General features: G+C 44.3%; 1 protein-coding gene across 9 annotated transcripts in view; it reads right to left on the bottom strand.

The window, feature by feature from the left end:
- Nucleotides 1-12,945, bottom strand: part of POMT2 (protein O-mannosyltransferase 2) — a 76,664-nt gene that overhangs the window by 37,587 nt on the left and 26,132 nt on the right. For all 9 annotated transcript variants that reach the window (XR_008313153.1, XR_008313154.1, XR_008313155.1 and 6 more), the window contains exons 11-16: nucleotides 12,718-12,784; nucleotides 11,175-11,244; nucleotides 9,882-9,960; nucleotides 8,518-8,669; nucleotides 4,688-4,779; nucleotides 4,512-4,588 (exon numbers count right to left, since the gene is read on the bottom strand). Coding sequence is in view for 5 of the 9 variants with exons in the window: in XM_053283950.1 (XP_053139925.1) it covers nucleotides 4,512-4,588; nucleotides 4,688-4,779; nucleotides 8,518-8,669; nucleotides 9,882-9,960; nucleotides 11,175-11,244; nucleotides 12,718-12,784 (537 nt within the window). In the remaining 4 variants the exon portion in view is untranslated. The remainder of the gene's footprint in view (nucleotides 1-4,511; nucleotides 4,589-4,687; nucleotides 4,780-8,517; nucleotides 8,670-9,881; nucleotides 9,961-11,174; nucleotides 11,245-12,717; nucleotides 12,785-12,945) is intronic.

Below are 12,945 nucleotides of genomic sequence, written 5' to 3'. Positions count from 1 at the left end.
TGAAGAGTGGTGGTTGACTTTTTTGCCAGAGTGGCCCATGCCTGAAAAACAGTGAAGATCACTGGTGTATCCTAACATTCTAACTACATAACATAATGATAAGAACACCGAACTGTACATAGATAACATGCAGACCTGAGCCGTTTTCAAACGGGATAGAACCATAATCTATAGTTACACAGCCCCAGACACAGACACACACTCCCTTGTTTATACAGTACAACTTCTTTTTGCCAAACTACTTTCTTCAAATGCACATTTTCTCTGGAAAGTGTCTGTGCCAGAGCAAACAAACAGGAGATGGTTATCTCCATTGTAACCCTGCTCGCGGGCTTTCCAGAGGCATCTTCCAGGCCATTACTGGAGATACAACACAGGCATCAATAAACCTTTGGTCCAATCTAGGCAGGCAGTTCTTATGCTATTAACCCTCATCCGGAGTCATGATTTTTTACACATGAATAAAACTTCCTACTCCCAAGTAGACCCATTGCTTACATTGGATATCCCCCAACTTTTTCAGGCCACAGAACCCACAATAATTTAACATTTCACTGCAGGGCTGTGCAGCAGTGACTCCCACACCCCAAGCATGGCGCCCTGGGTGACTGCTCTACTCACCAAGAATGTGAGCTGTTTGCAAATAAAAATGAGCATTTCAAACTCCACACTAATAAGGATCCCTACTTCCACAGCTCAGTTCTCAGCATTTCAGCTCCAAGGCCACTTTGTGATTGACCTAAAGACAATCTGGGAACTCATCATGTGCATTCTACAGGCCAGTCACCCACAATCGCCACATCTTTTGCTTGGTTTCTTGTCAGCTGTCCTGAGCACAAACGTCCTGGGTACACACAATACCAAAGTCTTCTGTCTATCCAAGCTAAACACATATGACCTTTAAGAACATAAGAACAGCCCTGCTGGATCAGGTCCAAGGCCCATCTAGTCCAGCATCCTGTCCAGCGACCTTTGTGAATGTGGTTGCATCTGGGGGTATGTTTGGCTTGTTGTGTCTCGTTGTGTTGACCTACACAGCTCAACCCCTTGCTCAGGAAAGTCTCTGCCAGCTATATAAGGGGGTGGGGGTGGAGTTATCCCACACTGCAATTCTCTGAGGGCAGGTTCAGATGAATATTGAACTGCACACACAAGGATATCAGGTCTCTGGAAAGAACGCACTTGCTCTGATGTCACTGGTGGATGCGCCAATGTGCTTTTGGCACATCCTTTGATCGTGCAAGGGGGTGCTTATCTGAATCACCCCTCTACATACACATCAGCAAGAGGCCCCAAGTGTTGTTCCATGGCTGTGAGCATTGCTGCACAACTTGCAGGCCTACTTGTCTTTGTTGCATTCCTCCAGCTTAATTCCCAAGGTAAAGATCTCCTGTCTGTGGATAGGATGTTTCTGCATCATAGCACCAGCATATTTTCAAACTGTACTTTTTTGGCTTGCTCGGAGTGTGTTGCCAGAAGGGACAGCGTCTCGGAAACCTAACAGCTGCTCATCAACCGCTAGTCAGACCCAGGTATGTAGCTGTGCTGCAGCTTCTGCAAAAAACAAGGTCCAGAGACCTGTAATGGTTGCCAGCTTGGCAATCACTCTTCTCTCCTGTCATATGGCTTTATCATTGAACCTTAAATTACTTGTAATGTCCTCAAATCATCTCAGCTGCATCGTGGCATAGAAGTAGGAGGGCACCAACTGTGCGGCCCAGTTTCTGCAGCGCTTCATGACTGGCATAAAAAACACACCACCCAGGACTAGCAGGCAGAGATACACGTTCAGTTCTGTTAGGTCAAGGTGCTTCCATCAGAACATAGGAAGCTGCTGCCTACCGAAACAGACCTAAATCCATCTAGAGCAGCATTGTGTACTCTGGCTGGCAGTGGTTCTCATTCCTCAGGCTTCATGATGTGCCCCCCCCCACCATTTCAGGAGAGGAAGTTGCATCACTCACTACCTCCTCCTGCTGGACTAAACTCCTCTTGGTCTGGCCAGAGGACACAGACCCCACATCAGCACTGTGCAGTGGACAAGTAATAGACTGCTTGTAGACCACCTTTTGCCATTTCTGCTTGTCATGAAACCCTTTATCTTGGTACCTTCAATGGCAGATGAGTGAGTTTCAGCAAACTGTTCAGTGCCACACATCCAACCTCTTCATCTTCTTCCTCTCTCCAAGCTCCAGCACACACACACCATTCTGGACTGTATCCCAGTAGGAGAAATGGGGAAAAAGTACTGCAGCTGGTTGAATCACTTGATGCCAGGCTTACTGCTGCTGTTGTGATCCTTTTGGCTTTGTTCTGCAGGCTAAAATCCCTGCTTCTGAAGAATCAGATGCTTCTGAATGCTTTACTTGTTCCAAACACTAGGTCTGACACTGGGGGCGGGGCTGGTTTCATCTGCCATAACTCAGGAGCACAAAATTATATCGTGTGGTTTGCTTGTTTATGCACCTTTGTGCAGCTGGGGGTGGAAATCTACTCCAAAATCCAGGTGAGGGTTAGAACTAGTTTTGAGACACAATCATCTGGTTTCCAAAGAGAAACAGGGATGTTCTCCCCAATCCCAAATGGCTTAACATGGACATGGGATAGAAACCACCCCACCACAGAAAGCCTATTCATTTCTGGGGTGGTTTTTCTCTCAATTATTATACTGGGAATGGGACAGAAACCAGCCCACCATAGAAATCCCATTCATTTTGTGGTAGTTTTCTACCCTGCATCATATTTTAATTAATGACAAATATCATAAATGCTGAGGGGCCAAACTCATGGATAGATCACGTACCAGAGTCTGACAACAAGAACATAGCTGGGAGCGCAGTGGTTTGCTTGTTTATGCACCTTTGTGCAGCTGGGGGTGGAAATCTACTCCAAAATCCAGGTGAGGGTTAAAGCAGTCTTTGTGCAGTTGCACAAAAGCCAGTATGTTCACACAAAAATACTTGTCTAGCCATCAACTGCTGTTCTTTGCTGAGTATATTCATATTGCCCTCTAGTGGACCTTTGGTAGCATTTGAAGAAAATCAGAATCTGATCTTGCTATCCAAGCAGTTGTACTGTATTTCAGAAGCTTTCACCAGGTGAAATTGTGTAAGGCCGTGGTTCCCCACCTGGGGGCCTCAAGATGTTGCTGAACTACAACTCCCATCATCCCCAGCTATTTGTAGCTGTGGATGGAGGGAGTTGTAGTTCGGCAACATCTGGAGGCCCTCAGGTGGGGAACCACTGATGTAAGGTCTTTTCCCAAGTTCTTTATCGTCAACAGTGCATGTTAAAATCTCTCACAAAACAGAAGCTCGACACGTTTGCTTCCACTATGAAAATAAGTATTTCAGTTTAAGACAACAAAACGATTCTCACAGAATCACTGTGTGAGATCTTTAAGGGATTTTGGTAACAGCTTAAAAAAAATCTATATAAGTAAAATATCTTCCTTGCCTAATGAAACATTATAACTGCTTGCCATAGGTTAATACTAATTTGAATCCCCATTTTATATCTATTTCTGAAAGAGCTGGAAATATTGTTATCCTTATGGATGCATAACCAGAGCACCTGCAAGTGAGAGGTACCAGCAGACTTTGGCATAACTCACAGATATGTCAGTTTCACAAACATCCTGTGGCGTGGGGGAGAACCTAAGGAGGATGAAAAACTCCCAAACTGCCCTACTATAACTCAATGGAGTGGAATGTTTGCAGACTCAGAATGCAGTTGACAACCAGGTGTGCAGTGTTCATGAAACTCAGTGGCAAGGGTTTGAACAAAAAGTGTAGAAAATTTCTCAGCTTGAATAATACTCCAAGACAGTCACAACACCTTCTGCTTCTGAGGAGGAAAGATGCCCAAAACCTTTGCCATGCTCAAGACACAGGCTCAGGTAACACATGCACTCCAGAGATATACTGCAACATTTTGTTGCAGGTCCATTCTTGTATCCCCTTATTTCTGACAGACAATTTTTACAAACATGGAGATGGCATTTTCAGAATCTCAAAGAAATCCAGGTTTCAAAACTCTTGGACCAAGTGATAACTTGTCCATAACAGCAACAAGTTGTGAGCAGCAATGTCTAGACACTAAGCAGGATCCCAACTATTCTGCTCATCAGTGAGCTCCTCACATAGTCAGGAATGATGGAAAGTATTGTATATACCTTTTTTTAAAAAAAACTATTTTTCCTTATAGTGTCATTTTAACCTCCATCTAGTTTCAATTACATAAAACAATTAGCCTTCTTTCAGTTATAAGGAAACTCTTACCCACATTTTACAGAAGGATACCAGAGGCTTATACAGTAAGTGACCTTCTCAGAACACACAAACAGTCTTGAGAACCTGACAGCCAGGAATTAAACACAAACTTCCTCGACCCCATCATACTTATTTCATTCCAAATAACTCAGGCTGGCACTGTCAACCCAAGAAACAGAAAGGTTTCATTTTGGTTACAGAGGAAAACGTTATAAACAACATCCAAGCCAATCTACCTACTCGGATCATAACCATGTGGGACTCCAGCAGAATCTCTGGAAAGGAGGGTTTCAGAACGTCCAAACTGATATTGGGCACTACAGAAGAGAAGACAAATCAAACATGGAATTTCATTCATTGATGGGGGGGGGGACTCCAAATATTTTCATGAGAAAAAAGAAGATTCAATCACATACACCTGGGATTTATGTGATCTTCAACATTCCAGAGGGAATTGGGAGTTTCCTTCTGATATGGAGTGCAGGTGACTTCTACCTGTTCCCAGCCCCTGTGAACAAGAATATTCCCTGTTAAGTCAATCATACAGAAAAATGTCTGGCCTTGGTCATTCCAGCCAGCATTCACACTGCTTGATCTTCGGTAAAGTACTTGCTTTCCCGCCCCCCTGCCAAAATATTGGCTTTTCCGAAGTCAGACACAGCATGAGGGGAAAGATATGTCTGAGGGACATAAGCTTACACATATTTGTGTTGTTGTTGATAAATTTAGACAATCTACATTTAAGTCTTACAAATAGAATGTCCTCATGCTCAGAGACAAAGGGACTGGACACCTTTGTAAAAAATAAAAAAATATCCATGTACTGCAATCCATATCTTCAAAATCTCTAGTAACTGTTGCTTGGCCATTTACAGATCGTAATTACAGTACTGTACATTCCAACCAAGGGTCACACACAATCAGAAGGAAGAACATTGAGCAGCATTGTTTATTATATTATTATTATTATTTATTTGATTTCTATAATGCCCTTCTAAAAATGGCTCAGGGCAGTTTACACAGAGAAAGAAAAAATAAATAAGATGGCTCCCTGACCCCAAAGGGCTCACATTCTAAAAAGAAACATAAGACACACACCAGCAACAGTCACTGGAAGTACTGTGCTGGGGGTGGACAGGGCCAGTTACTCTCCCCCGCTAAATAAAGAGAATCACCACATTAAAAGGTGCCTCTTTGCCCAGTTAGCATGGAGATACACCCAATTACCTTTCTTTTGGGGAGACTTCACAGATGGGATTTTGTGCATACTCCTACTCAAGGATCAGGCAAATAGCCATGATGGACTGGCAGTGACCCTGGGGGCCTTTTGCCTTTCCCTGCCGTATGTGGCTTGGCTCACACACATAAGTCAGCCCAAACTGTGTATCAGGGCCCAGGGGTGGAGCTATAAATAGGCAGTTGGGTTCAAAGTTGGGTCCCCCCTCACCCCTCCCTATTTTCTTTGAGGGAAAGAGCTGGTGCTGGCCACGCCCACTGTGTGCAATGTCACGTGCAGGGGCCATGGCTGGTGCATGCGAGGGGCAAACTCTCCCCTAGCTACGTGCCTGCTATGTGTGCTGTAGGAGCATTTCAGCAGCGTACCTGCCCTTTCCTTGCGATGCAATGCAGTCTTAACTGCATAGTAACTCCTCTTATAGGACTAGATTGGATTGCTTTCAGTTTGTGACTCCTGAGGATGTAGAAAAACCCCTTTGGACTGTGCATCCAACAACCTGTTCTCTTGATCCTTGCCCAACTTGGCTTATTTCACTTGAGAGGATCTGGTAAATATTATACATGCTTCTCTGAGGGAGGGTGGGATGCCTCCTTGTCTTAAGGAGCCTATTATTAGACCTTATTTGAAGAAAACTGCATTGCATCCCTCAGAGTTAGCTAATTACAGACCCGTTTCCAATCTTCCATGGTTGGCCAAGGTGACTGAGTGAGTGGTGGCCTCTCAGCTCCAGGCAGTTTTGGATGATGCAGACTATCTAGACCCATTTCAAACTGGCTTTCGAGTGGGCTATGGGGTTGAAACTGCTTTGGTCAGCCTGATGGATGATCTCCAATTGGCTACTGAGTGCGGTTCTGCTGATCCTTTTGGATCTCTTGGCAGCTTTTGATACCATCAACCATGGTATTCTTCTGGGTTGCCTGAGGGAGGAGGGATTGGGTGGCACTGTTTTACAATGGTTCCGCTCCACCTCTCTGGTAGATTCCAGATGGTATCATAGGAATATAGGCAGCAGCCATATACTGAGTCAGACCATTGGTCTATCTCGCTTAGTATTGTCTTCACAGACTGGCAGCGGCTTCTCCAAGGTTGTAGGCAAGAATCTCTCTCAACCCTATCTTGGAGAAGCCAGGGAGGGAACTTGAAATCTTCTGCTCTTCCCAGAATTGCTCCATTCCCTGAGGGGAATATCTTACAGTGCTCACACTTCTAGTCTCCCATTCATATGTAACCAGGGCAGACCCTGCTTAGCTAAGGGGACAAGTCATGCTTGCTACCACAAGACCAGCTCTCCTCTGCTGCTTTGCAAAGTGAGAACTAAAGTATGGAGTTCCCACAAGGCTCCATACTGTCTCCAATGCTCCCTACATTAAACCACTGGGAGAGATAATCAAGAGATTTGATGCTATCAATATGCTGATTACACTCAAATCTATTTCTCCATATTGACTCATCAGGAAATGGCACACCCTCCCTAAATGCCTGTTTGAAGATGGTAATGGGCTTGATGAGGGATAAAAAACTGAAATTCAATCCAAATAAGGCAGAGGTACTGATTGTGGGAGGTCAGGACCCACAAAATGGTTTAGATCTGCCTGTTCTGAATGGGCTTACACTCCCCTGGAAAGATCCGATACATAGCTTGGGAGTGCTCCTGGATCCAAAACTTTCTCATGTTTTGGATCCAAAACTTTCTCATGAGGCAGTGGCCAGTAGGGAAGAGATGTGCACGGAATTGGTCCGGAGGCCATTTATGGGCCTCCGAACCAGTTCGAAAGACTGGTGGTTCGGCCAGTTCGAAGGTGGGGGGTATAGCTTTAAGAACTGGGGAGGGTACTCTTACCCTCCCCCCATTGCATTCCCCCCACAGGCACTGTTCTCAAAAATTGACCCGCTGGGGCAGCAGCGTACCTCCTTGCTGCCCAGGTACATGTCATGGACCAGAAGTGGCTGCTGCGCGTGCACACATCGCAACATGTGAGCAAGCGCAACATGCGCAAGCGCAGCAGCCACTTCTAGCCACTCCCGGTCTGCGACGTAACAGGGCGGCAAAGAGGTACGCTGTAGCCCCAGTGGGACCGTTTTTGAAAACAGCGTTGTTGGGGGAAACGTGGTGGTGGAGCATACGCTCCAGTCCTTAAAGTTATCCCCCCCGCAGCACTTTCAAACTGGCAGTCGCCATTTCCATGCACATCCCTAGTGGCCAGGAGCACTTTTTATCGGCTTCAGCTGATATGTCAATTACGCCCATTTCTGGAGGTAAATGACCTTAAAACCGTGGTGCATATGCTGGTAATCTCCAAGCTTGACTACTGTAATGGGGCTGCATTTGTACATAGTCCAGAAATTACAACTGGTACAGAATGCGACAGCTGGGTTGGTCTCTGGAACAACCCAAAGGGACCATATAACACTGATTCTGAAAGGAATGAACTTGCTGCCGATATGTTTCAGAGCAAGATACAAAGTGCTGGTTATTGCCTATAAAGCCTTTAACAGCTTGGGTCCAGAGTACTTAAGAGAGCGCCTTCTTTGTCATAAACCCAGCCGCCTATTAAGACAGCCTGGGGAGTTACAGTTATGGTTGCCATCGGATTGTTTTGGTGGTGACTCAGGACCAGGCCTTCTCTGCGGCTGCCCCGGGGCTTTGGGATATGCTCCCTGTCAAAATAAGAGCATCTCCATCTCTGATTGCTTTTACAAAGACCTTCAAGACACACCTGTTTTCTCAGACTTTTAACTGAAATCAATTTTAAACTTTTTTATTCTGTGAAATTGTTTTAATTGTTTTTACTCTGCTTTATATTTGTTTTAAATTGTGTACACCACCTAGAGATACACATATCAGGTGGTATATAAATATGAAAAATAAATAAATAGTATCATCTGTAACAGAGTGCATCTGGGCAGCAACCAGGAGGACAGTCCTTCCTTGGGATGGACATTGGGCTAGATGGCCTTTTAGTCCCTTCAAGCTCTACAACTCCATGAAGATGACCTCTGAATACTTACCATTTTGGCAGTGTCTTTCCAGTGGAACCCAAAATGCAGCCTGTAGCCAGGTGAACTAGTCGGAAATGACTACGTAGGACTTTGATAAGTTTCCCAGTCTTTCTTCCCACAACTTCAATTCGCCAAAAATCATTGGAGTCTCCAGTTCCATTCTAACAAAAAAACATACCAGGGGTGGGGTTGAGAGTCCTGATCACCCAAAAGCATCATCATAAATAAACGTAGTCTGGGAGTGCTCCTGGATCCCAAACTCTCCCTGGTTTCTCAGGTTGAGACTGTGGCCAGGAGTGCTTTTTATCAGCTTCGGCTGATAACACCAGATATGTCCATTTCTATCTGGTGATAACACCAGATACGTCCATTTCTAAAACATTGGTACATATGCTGATAACCTCCAGGCTTAACTACGGCAATGGGCTTTACGTGGGGCTGCCTTTGTACATAGTTCGGAAACTACAATTGGTACAGAATGCGGCAGCCAGATTGGTCTCTGGGTTTACTCGAAGGGAACATATAACACCGATTCTAAAAGAAATGCACTGGCTGCCCCTGCAGCAGGCCAGCAGCAGCTCTGATAGGCCCTGCAGGTGCTTTCCCCCTGACCAATCAGCTCAGGCAGAGAACATGAGAATGAAATCAGCGCATGTACAGAGGCCATTTGCATCATCATGCAAATTTGATGACAGTGGGGATGCACCGTTGTCAATTTGCGTGGTAATGCAAATGGCCTCCACACATGCACGATTGCTCTAATGGCCTCCGCACTTGCAGGGAGGCCCGAACTGGGCACCCAATGGCCTGAGTTGATGGTGGGGGGAGCACCAGCAGGGCCTAGGGGAGCCACTGCCAGCCTGCCTCCACGGAACCGTGCCGCTGCGTGTAAGGTAACCACCCACCCTCCCACCCTTTTTCAACCCACTCAATGCTTGTGAAGGGGAATCCTTACTGGATTCCCCTTTACAAGCATCCGAACCAGGTCGAATCGAACCCCACTTTGTGGTTCTGTGCACACTCCTAATATGGACACAAGGAGAAGTGCAGAAAATAATAATATATAAGTAACACAGTTTAGAGAGGCTTGAATGATTGAAATTCAGTGCTGCCGAAGGTAGAAGTCACATATGCATTCTTCTTTTGTACCTACATGATGTAGCAATGTACTGTATCAGGGAATGTGCTACTCTTACTATATTCCTTTAATTAGGAATCTCACATAACATTCTCCACTGAAATCTCCCTGTTCTTGAATGAGCAGCCACAGAGCCTGAATGGGTTAAGACAAAGAAAAGCAGAAGAGCAGAAATATATCTGTTTTAGGAATATAAAGTGCCAGGCAGGGTGCAATATTCAATTTGTTCACTTACTATGCCATACCCAGTGACCTGAAGATGCTTTCTTGTCAAGGGAGCTTCATGCTGGTGACTATGCAGATTTCTCGAAGTTCTAAAGTTTAAAAAAAGTCACACTTTGATTTTATACTTGGAATAGTTTGAGGAGCGTACATTCAGTGGGGTTATTTCAGTTAATAAGAGTCTCAGTACAAAGACAATTTCAATCATTTTTAACGCAGTTGACTAGGGTAGCAATTTTGTGAGCGTTTATTTCCCACTATGCAAATGCTGAAATAATGGTTTACAATAAGCTCCATATTCTCTCCCTTGGAGCTAAAAGAGTACAAGCACTATTATACAATCTAACAAGCCTATTCAATTCTCTATGAACACGTGGACAATGGAATTTCACAATGGGGAGGCAATGTTAAAAAAAATGTAAATACTACTGGTCAATAGAAAGCAAATGCAGTGACATGCCATAGTTCTTTTAAAAAGGTTTATCAGATTATGATGCAATGGGGATTTTATGGTAAAACAGTACAAAGCATATGCCAAGATCACAGGGCAAGATGCTTGCAAGGAATCTTACAGCACAAGACCCCAATGCACTGAACAGCATTTTAATACACTGCAATTATTTATAGGATATACTAGAGAAGAAAGCAAGCAATTATCATGGAATTAGTCCTAACTTTGGAGGTTAGGCTTCTAAAAGGATGTAGCCAGCAGATCCTATCCAACCTCTAGTGGTGGCAGTGGCAAAAAGCAGTGTGGGTTTGTTTGTGTTTTTGTAGAAGGGGGAAGGATACTTCTCACTTTGAGACTTGGATTCTCTGGAATTTCCCTCATAGGTGAAATAGGGAGCATATAAACTACATTTCAGCAATAGGTCAGTGTGACAGAATGAAAAGATTACATGTGCATACAAGAGAACTGAAGGTCACTAAAATGCCAGCATCTTTAGCAGAGAAGTCAGTCCTTACAAGACAGGTTTTTCAGGCAGCATGATCCTAGTTCCTTGGCTATGGTGAAGCTTAAAGGCTATAATTTGAAGGCAAGTTCAAATAGGGGGATATATACACAATGGAAACATTCCAGGATACATATGACACAGCAGACAGAGAAGAACAGAAGATGGGTTCAAGGCCTGTTGAGAACTAGGATTCCTACTCATCTGGTGGGCCACTGTGCAAAACAGGATGCTGGACTAGATGGGCCTTGAGCCTGATCCAGCAGGGCTGTTCTTATGTTACGAGGATTCCTATCAGCCTCAACTGGAATTGCTTATTCAGACCAAACCTAAGACAGTCTTCAGCAGCTTACTCTTTGTGTTCCAGACGGATAATATCTCCAGACCTCACAAACTCCACCGGGAAGGAAAAGTCTGAATGATCTGGAGAAGAGAAGAGGTATAAAAGTCAAGTATGTTGGCTTCTAAATTGTGGATCATACACCAGAAAGAAAGAAAAAACCCACAGAATTACGTTCAGCAAGAATGACAAGAGGCTCTTTGCAAGCTTTCATTGCGATTCGTGCATTTTCCAGTCAGACATTAAACAAACTACAAACAGTTACACTCTAGATGTCTGTGATTCATACCTCCATACAAAAAGAATACTGCACATGAAATCCATTTAAGGTTTTGCATTTGTTCATTACGATTTATGTTATATTAGTGATCTGCTTAACTGGGGGGAAACCAGAGCTAAATCTGGACATGGCCAAGAAAAGTAAGAAGATGAGACTGTATTACAGGATTGCATCAGGAGGGATCATATTTTATTTTATGCTCCTAAATGGGGAAGCTCTGCATTGTCTGAAAACACTACTCCAAGTGCTTATCTAGTTCTGTTCCATTGCCAGCACCACCATATGCCCCCAAGGGAAGAGGCATACACTCCCAAATCTGCCTCCTGCTACTACTGGGCTCTTCAGTGAGCCTGTGACCAAGCCCCTCTCCAAGCTTTACTGTGAAAGCAAATAAAAATTTAGTGAGGATAGGGACAAGATTTCCAGCTTATTAGAAAGAGAGGCCATGACCCAGAAACAACAGGGCAAATCTAGTGTATCTCAGATGTAATCAGATGCTTGACAGGTAAGTGGCAAATGTGTCCCTCTAAGACTGCCTTAAAAAGATTTGCAAAGAAGAAACAAGAGAGCCAGCACAGCGTAATGGTTAGTGTTGGACTCAGTGTTCCCTCTAACAGGGATTCCTAGATGTTGTTGACTACAACTCCCATAACCCCCAAGCAAAAGCTATTGCAGCTGGGGATCCCGGGAGTTGTAGTCAACAACATCTGGGAATCCCTGTTAGAGGGAACATTGGTTGGACTAGGACCGGGAAGACCCGAGTTCAAATCCCCATTCAGCCATGAAGCTCACTCAGTGACTCTGGGCCAGTCGCTTTCTCTCAGCCTAACCTACCTCACAGGGTTGTTGTGAACATAACCATGTACACTGGTCTGGGCTTCTTGGGAGGAAGAGCGGGATATAAACACAAAAATAAATGTAAAAAACTAGAAGTTCTGTGTTGAAGCATCCAGCCAAAACAGACAAGCCCAGAAGAACAAGTCGTTGCGGCAATTCCTTGTTTCCATTACAAGACTACAAAAAGACAAAGCGAGAAGGATGTCATATGGCCCCTGTTTGCAGAACCCAGTGGAAAATGTACCTCTAGTAAGCAAGGAATGCATCCTTGGCAGAGGAATGGCTCTGAAAAAGCTACCTCAAAAGATACAAGCCCTGCCCAGTTTACAGAAGTTTGTTTGTTTGTTTTTAATCTATAAATCCTAGGGAAAGTCAGTGTTTCTTGACAGAAAAGAAAATAAGTCAGCGACATCATCCATATCACTTGTTCTCAGTTTACCTGTGTTCACATTGTGTTTCTTTATAATCCACAAATTATTCAAGTCCTTGTGTAAGTATGCAGTGACCTAAGAACACACAGAAGTCATTGCATTTCACCTCTTCAAGCATGTTAGGGACTAGCCATTAACCCCATGTCACACTCACCACCACCACTGCTGACAAACACAATACTGTGCATATCTGAAGGAACAAGGTTTGTAGGCCATGCTCACAAAAATATTTTATA

This window comes from Hemicordylus capensis, chromosome 1, assembly GCF_027244095.1.
Source record: "Hemicordylus capensis ecotype Gifberg chromosome 1, rHemCap1.1.pri, whole genome shotgun sequence".
In the NCBI taxonomy this organism is placed as follows: Eukaryota; Metazoa; Chordata; class Lepidosauria; order Squamata; family Cordylidae; genus Hemicordylus; species Hemicordylus capensis.
This window is presented reverse-complemented; position numbering and strand designations above follow the sequence as displayed.